The sequence below is a fragment of the Notothenia coriiceps genome, unplaced genomic scaffold, assembly GCF_000735185.1.
Source record: "Notothenia coriiceps isolate Sejong01 unplaced genomic scaffold, NC01 NC01_scaffold00017746, whole genome shotgun sequence".
NCBI classification, from domain to species: domain Eukaryota; kingdom Metazoa; phylum Chordata; class Actinopteri; order Perciformes; family Nototheniidae; genus Notothenia; species Notothenia coriiceps.
In genome coordinates, this window is record NW_011350447.1 from 1 (window position 1) to 8,043 (window position 8,043).

Consider the following 8,043-nt stretch of genomic DNA (forward strand, 5'->3'; position numbering starts at 1 on the left):
CACACACACACACACACACACACACACACACACACACACACACACACACACACACAGTCATAAACAGGTCATAAAGGGCTGTCTTTGCTAATGACTCGGCTAAAGAGAGAAACAGATCTTCTGTATTGAAGTGGCTCTTTACAGCCTGGCGTCTCCAGACTCCATATTTCTTTCTGGAAATGATTCCTGGTGGATTTTAGCGTTGGCAGGTTTGAATCGCTGAGTGCGATTTATTACTGTATTAAAGCTTTTTAACTCGCAGGTTTTGGTTTGTTAAGACAATAAGAGTTGTGGCTTGGAGCTTCCAAATTGCATCTGTTTTGATGTGTAAGCTAAAGATGAAGTGGGTATTGAAGAAGAAGGGGTTTGAAAACGTTTTAGTGAAGCATTTGCCCTCTTTAGGGTTGCTTAAAGGGGCCCTATATTTGTATTCGGTACCTCTTTTCACCCTCTGTCTGAAACCAGAGCCCAGTCCGCTCTGATTGGTCAGGCCGATCTGCTATACAGTATGTGACATGTATGTAGTTACGTGTGTTGTTTGCATCTTATCGTTCCTTTTTATTCCTTTCTCCTCTATCTACTTGTCTTTCGTCGTTTCTTTATAACTAATGCTGTCGATGTATTGTGATTTTAAAAAGTTGTCCTTTATCTTCTGGCCGGGGACAACAGCTGGGAATTAGCAATGTTGGCTAAAGCTGCCCCATTTACTGTTTTGTGTGACAGTTGATCAATGGGGACTGTCCACGACACTATAAACAAATACACTCAACTAAACTAAAAGGTAGTACTTCTTCCACCAGTGTTTACCTGCAGGGAGGCCAGGGATCCTCTCTCCATGTACTCCATCACCAGACCCAGCTGAGTTGACCTTGAGTTGGGGGGTAATCCTTTAAAGACCCCTCGGACCTGAATAACGTGCGGACTGCTTGCCTGACGCATCATTTCGATCTCACGGAGCAAACTTTCATTTTTCCTGTGTGCGTATTTGTGAAATTATTAGTAATATGCAATATTATTTAAAGGTCCCTACTGTTTTTCATCAATATATTATAGGTCTCAGATATATACAGAACATGTCTCTGATTGGCTGAAACACCAAACAGATAATTGCAGCATCCCATAATCCCCTCTGTTTCGGCCCTGTTTCAAAAGTGCTGATTCTCTGTCTCTTACTTTGGTTGGTGATTGGCTAATGGTCACTCAAACCAACAAATCGTTATGACATCATAAAGTGGCCAAAATCTGACCAGCTCATTTCCAGACAGGTTTTTATATAAATGGATCAGGACAAAAAGAGAGAGAATCTTTTTTGTATAAAAGACATGAAAAATTGAATTTTGCATAATAGGTGACCTTTAAGGCGAGACACCACCAGCAAACTTTTTTCTAGAGAGTTTGGAACAATTTGTCTTCCATAACATATCTCTTTTTAGACTTTAGTGGAAAGAAAAATGTGTGAATTTGCATCTGTATATTTCTGGTAAATTCTCCAAAAGTTAGTTTTAGAATATGCTTAATCGGCAAATTTGAACATTTAAGAAAAAGTAAAGGATAATTGTCTCAAAGTTAACCCTGTGGAGCCCACACTGCCCCTTTGGAAATCAACTGGGGAGGTTTCATGGTGACACATTTTAGTTTTTTACCCTTACCTGTAGTTCCTTGCAAATTGTATCCCATTTTTACAACATGTTATCTTTAAAGTGTGACATCTCCACCACAGAAACGAGTGCAAACTTTCAAGTTTCATTGCAATATCTATCCTTAGTTAATAGTTTATACAGAGGGGTCTTCATAGTCTGATTTATACAACATTATTTTCAAAAGTAAATGAGAAAAATTAAGAAATGTACGGTTGTTACGTTGTGACACGAAAATGTATACAAATCACCTTCGTAAAAGCCTTTGACTTTAACAAAAATGAAACCTGGCTTTATCCAATGTGCAGATTAAATAATGGATTAGAGTCAGACAATGGCTCATTTGCAAAATTGTCCATGGGCGGACTGGCCATTGGGAGTACCGGGAGATGTGGGCCGGTACCGAAGTGGGCCAGTCAGACAATTCACTAGCACCCCTCCCCCCCCCCGTTGACAATTGATTAGCGGTACCGAGTTTGGCCGGTCGGTCGAGTTTCCCGGGCTGATTTTTAGTCCCAGTCCGCCACTGACCATGTCTCTTAAAGGTCACCTATTTTGCAAAATCCACTTGTTCCTGTCTCTTCTACATCAACATGTGTCCCCTCTGTGGAAAGAGACTCTAGAAGTTTCAGGAGCAAAGATTCTCTCTCTTTTTGTCCTGATCCATTTCTATAAAAACCTGTCTGAAAATGAGCTGATCAGATTTTGGCCACTTTATGATGTCATAACGATGTGTTGTCTTGAGTAACCATTAGCCAATCACCAACCAAGGTAACCCCCCCCCTTATCACCTGAATCTCCTCTAGAGCACCATTAAGTTCTTTGTAACCAACTATCTCTCAGAGGGGCGTGGGGAGGGGCTCCTTATTTTCATCTAAAGTAACAGACAGAGAATCAGCACTTTGGAAACAGGGCTGAAACAGAGGGGATTATGGGTAATGCTGCAATGATCTGTTTGGTGTTTCAGCCAAACACTTCAGAGACATGTTTTGTATATATCTGAGACCTATAATGTATTGAGGAAAAACAGTATATAAATAGGGGGCCTTTAATTACTCACCCGTCGTCAAAGTGAAGCAGTTTAATGGCCACATCGCAGGCCCACTCCTGATGCCGGCATTTATAGATTTTTCCAAAACCCCCCGAGCCGATCACCTCCCAGCCCGACAAACTGGACTCTTTAATAACTATAGGAGTCTGATTGGACAGTGCCATGGTTCCCTGGAGGAGGAAGTGATATCAAATTTAAACACTTTGCTTCCATAGAAATGAATTCAATTGTTCCTCAGCTTTAATTCCTTGATTTCACAGTGTCCACTCTTCCCTAAAAGGGCCTTTAATCTACAATCTGGGGGAGGGGTTTAAGGACACAAGGTTTACACATTTTTCACAAGTTGGCCAGGCATGCTGACTCTGATATTTTTAGAGAAAACATGTTTAAATATCATAGTGTTTTACAAAGGAAATGTAAGTCAAAAATTGCTTTTTACAATTTACACTTCCAGTCATTATTGAGCCACATTCATTAAATCAAGAAATCTCGGCCTAGGATTAAATTGTGGCATTTGATACATTTTAGAGGGACACACATTCACATAAAAACAAGTCTTCTTTGGATGTTTCTGTTGACTTGATAATAAGCTTCATTTTAAAGTATTAATAAATCAGTTTAAAAACGAAATACAGTCATAAATATAATATGTGCACGGTTATCATTACAAATGTATCTCTTGTATTTTTTTAGATATGATTAACTTCCTTAAAAGAATAAATATATCTTCCTACACACATAACAATAATTTAAACTTGAGTTCTGTCTCTTATTCTTAAAAAATCGATTGTTTGGTTCATAAAATGACAAAAAGGAGAGAAAATGTACCATCATTTGTTACGAAAAATATAAAACCCAAAGGTATTTAAATATATGAGAACCTGGTATTGTGAATAATATATGTTATACTAAATATATTTGCTTGTCTCTTATGTGTTTTTTACACACATACCGTTGTTTCATACATTCACATTTTACAGGAATTTAAACAGGAAACCACATTCTGTGTAGAGCCTGTCAAATGCACAAATGCTCACTTATGCTTATATAACTTATCCATTATACTATTGCTTAGTTTAAAAAAGGTTAAATACACCAGCTAAACGCATCAGATCTGCATTAACACGACACACATGGCCATATGCGAGACATAACACAAGTTAAAGGTGGGAGCAACAACAAAAACATTTTTCTAATGCAAACCACAGAAACAATAACAAGAATATCAAGGTGTTTTTTTTCAAAATGGGGAAACCACTCACCCTTAGAGATATACAACCGGTGCCTATGAAGTTGAGTGAGTGTGAAAGTCCAGTCGTTCATTAAGAGACTCTTTTCTGTCAGCAGCAGCTCTTCAACATGAGAAAAATCCAGAAGTGAAAGTCACTTCTACTTCTGCTCTGCTCTGCAAACATGCACGTGTGGTGACGGTTTATTAACCCTGTGAGTGTAATATTTTTTATTTACGACATTTTTTTTGATTGAGTGAGCTTGGTTGTAACACATGTTGGTGTAGTTACAGTTTAAATATCTGAAAGGTATGAGAAATCTGATTATTTAGGCACCATGATCAAATTGTAGTTAAAAATCATGTTTAAAATGACTTATTGTTTCACTAAAATGATTTTAAAAATATTTTGAGTACCTGAAATGGTTTTAGGTTTCACCAGCAGAGGGCAGAGTCTAAAAAAAAAAAAAAATGGTTTACAGTAAATGGGTAGGGTTTATTAAAACCACTGACAATTACCTGGAATACGTGACGCAATAGAATCACCTGCTCTGCAATAAGGTCACATGACACTACAGTCTCATGTGACCTTTACTGTACTCTTTACTGTATTATTTGGTAATTTTAAGTAGTTTGCAGCTTCAGATTCATAATACATAATAGGGAAATCAATTATGTATAGATTAGGACAGCACTTTATTGATCCTTGAGTGCAAATTCCTCACAACATTTAAATAAACACAATTTTGCAGGACACAACAATGATGAGAGTAAAATATTAAATATTTAAAAATTAAATTAAATAGGATAACATTAAATAAACAAATGGTAAAGAAGCCTGATAATGACAATGTTGAAAAAAAAGAGTAAATATTACAATTGAAATGCTAAATGTTACATTGACAGTAATGCCCGGGTGTAGGAGGGGACAAACCACTTCCTGCCTTTTACACAGACGACTAAGGAAGTAAAAAGATGAAAGTTACAAGATAACATTTGTTTTTAATCTACTGAATAAGGACATATCCAGACAAAAACGTCAATGTCAATGTAACGTAAAGTCTCTTTTTAACAAAGCTCCTCTGTTATTGAGTCAACCAAGGGTTAAACAAAAATAAAGTCAGAAAACCCCCGCTTCTGACGTCAGTGGAAATCCCCACTTTAACCCAGTGCAACATAACATTTTCTATAATAAAATGACACTTTTAAACGTTTTATGAGCGATAACAAAACTCATATGTAAAATAAATGCAGATGAAGCTACCAGTAAGGAAATATGTGTGATTTTGCGGGATTTATAGACATTTTAACACGGTAAAATTGTCCGCAGGTGCATTTTGAATGTGTGTGATTGTTGGGAAATATCACGTTGGTGTTACAGCGACTTTATTTCGTCTCAGTTCAGAAGAACCGCACTGGATCAGATGAGCTGTTGTTTCGTTTGGTTTCGGTTTGTCTTCGGGGTTTTTCTGAGGCTTCCTCATCCGGTGTTTCTTCCGTCATTTTATTTCCACAATCCCCCTTTTCTCTGCTTCCTCTGCGATCATCTGGCTTTATTGTACGCGCAGTGAACTTCGCTCCGATACGTATGTTGTTGTTTTTATGAACCGCCTCCAACACAGCAGCTGGAAACGAAACTCGGGAGGAAGGATCGAGCTCACGTAAGAAAACAACACGGAAAAATGTCATATTTGTTACATTTAAATTCTCTTTTAAAACCATAACATGTCTTCGATCTGCTTTCTTACTCTGTCTCTGCTGAAACACGTGTTTTTATGAGCATACGTGCGTCAAAACACTCCATTTTACCGGGCCATGTTTGGTTTCTTTACGCTCGTTACACCATTTCTCTGTGTTTTCTGTTAATCGAGTGTGGTTGAAAAATAGCAGCAGGCAAACAAGATATATTAATAAAAACACACACTCTTGTTTACATGGTTTAAAGGCAGAGGTGGAAAGTACTCAGATCTTGTACTTGAGTAAAAGTAGAAGTACCATTTTATACCATTGCTTTTAAATGAGTGTTTTTAAATGTCATTTCATAATATGTTTCTTAATGCTCGTAATGTCTATCATTTTTGTAAAGCACTTTGAATTGCCTTGTGTTGAAATGTGCTATATAAATAAACTTGCCTTGCCTTACCAGAGTGTAGTAATACTCCGTTACAGTGAAAGCCCTGCATTCAAAATGTCACTCAAGTAAAAGTCCAAAAGTATTATCATCAAAATATAGTTAAAGTACCAAAAGTAAAAGTAGTCATTGTGAAGATTGGTCCATTTCAGAATAATGAATGTCTCAAAGCTGGTAAAGGTGCAGCTAGTTGTAATGACTTTGTATACTGCAGGGTAGCTTGTGAATTTACTCCAGCTGGAACTAAAGTCTGATTTAACACTTGATTATATTTCACATCATTCATCCACATCTGTAAAGTAACTAAAGGTATTAAATACATGTAGTGGAGTCAAAGTACACAGATTTACCGCTTGAGTGGAGTAGAAGTACAAATTGGCAAACATATTAGATTAAAGTCCCTCAAAATTGTACTAAGTACTTGAGTAAATATATTTATTTTGACATCACTCATACTGTAATAAGCTATGAGTGGAGAGACACTGCAAGTATGTTTACATGTCTTAAAGGTATTCACATCAGGGCAAAGCGACGGAAAAGTACTCGTGTTATGCTTCTTAAATATAGTGTATTTTTTACTCCACTGCCTTATTTTGACGAGTAAAGTTACACTTAAAGCAGTGCTATTGTTTGTTTGGACAACCAGCAGCTTAGCAACTTGGCTTGGTAAATATTAGAGGTTCAATATGGGGCCAGACACAGTACATAATACAATGTTTGCACTTAAGTAAAACATAAACAACACATTTGCATACCACTTCATGAGTAGGCGAAACCAAACTGAAAAATAACGTCTGTATTATCTAATGCTGAAACACAAGAGTGGTCCTGGATAATACGAAGAATCTTTAACAGTATGCTATGGTTGTTAATTATGATTATTGACATCAGTATTTTAACACGTTAAAAGAATAGTAATAGCCAGAAATAAACAACGACGGATAAATATGACTAAAACTAGGGCAATTATTGAGTTCTAACACAACATAATGCAACACAAGACTACATATTTGAGTAAATCAACGAGGAACAGGTAACAAAAAGGGCAAAACTGCAGACAAAAAGTAAGAAAGTAGGTCAACTTATAGCACACTTTCATAAAATGTATGCTGTTGTGCTTTATTCCTGGTAAACATTAAGAAATATAGCAGTCATACAGCCTTAGTTTTCCCCTCTTGTGTTCACATTAGCTGTGTTTGATTCATGTTTTGCAGTATGTTGGAAACTTTGAAGCTTATTTGAGACCAAGCCATGGACTGTGAGCGGAGTGATGGAGGTGAAGGTGGAGAAGCAGAGGTGGAGGATGAGTTTGCGTGTGCCGGGATGCTTCGTGGATCTCTGGCCTCGCTGCACGGCACCGTGGAGCGGATCTTCAGGGTGACGTTTGGGATCGGAGCGGACGATTTAATGATGGACAACAGCGGGCAGATATGGCTGAAACTACGAGGGAAGAGCAACGACGTAAAATCGGCAAAAGTACGTTCAGATCTCTTTATTTACAGATGGTGGACGAAGTGATCTGATTTTGCGTGGATCTTAGAACAGCAAACTCCCTTGAAATGTTTAAAAGCTCATTTAAAAGCCATCTTTTTAATATGGCTTTTCATTTGGGTTAACTTTCCATTTTTCTTTCTAGTATCATTGTCCATGTTTTACTGTATTTTGTTCTAATGAAGCGCTTTACTCTGCTTTTGTTTAAATAATTATGATATATGATATGATATTGTTATTTGTGCTATGGAACCTAAGTATCGTAAAGGTTGGTATTTGACGTGTTCATAACTAAATAGTCTTATAATGACATTAACCCTCCTGTTGTCTTCGGGTCAAATCTGACCGATTCTCTACTTTCATCAATCATAACTTTTTAGTTTTACATTTGATTTCATTAAGGCTTTATGATATCCTTCACAGTAGACATTTGAACATATGAAATTGCTGATCTGCACTTTCATTGAATTTTGGATGGTTTAGTCAACTTTGTAACACCCATGGT

General features: G+C 37.1%; 1 protein-coding gene across 1 annotated transcript; it reads right to left on the minus strand.

Moving 5' to 3' along the window:
• Positions 1–807: 807 nt before the first annotated feature.
• On the minus strand, positions 808–4,087 carry LOC104950544 (receptor-interacting serine/threonine-protein kinase 4-like; the record flags this gene model as incomplete). Its single annotated transcript, XM_010777082.1, has 3 exons — positions 3,951–4,087; positions 2,698–2,858; positions 808–973 (listed from the first exon to the last, which is right to left on the minus strand). Coding segments are annotated over exons 2-3 (321 nt in total), but the record flags the coding sequence as incomplete, so codon positions are not given.
• Positions 4,088–8,043: the final 3,956 nt, after the last annotated feature.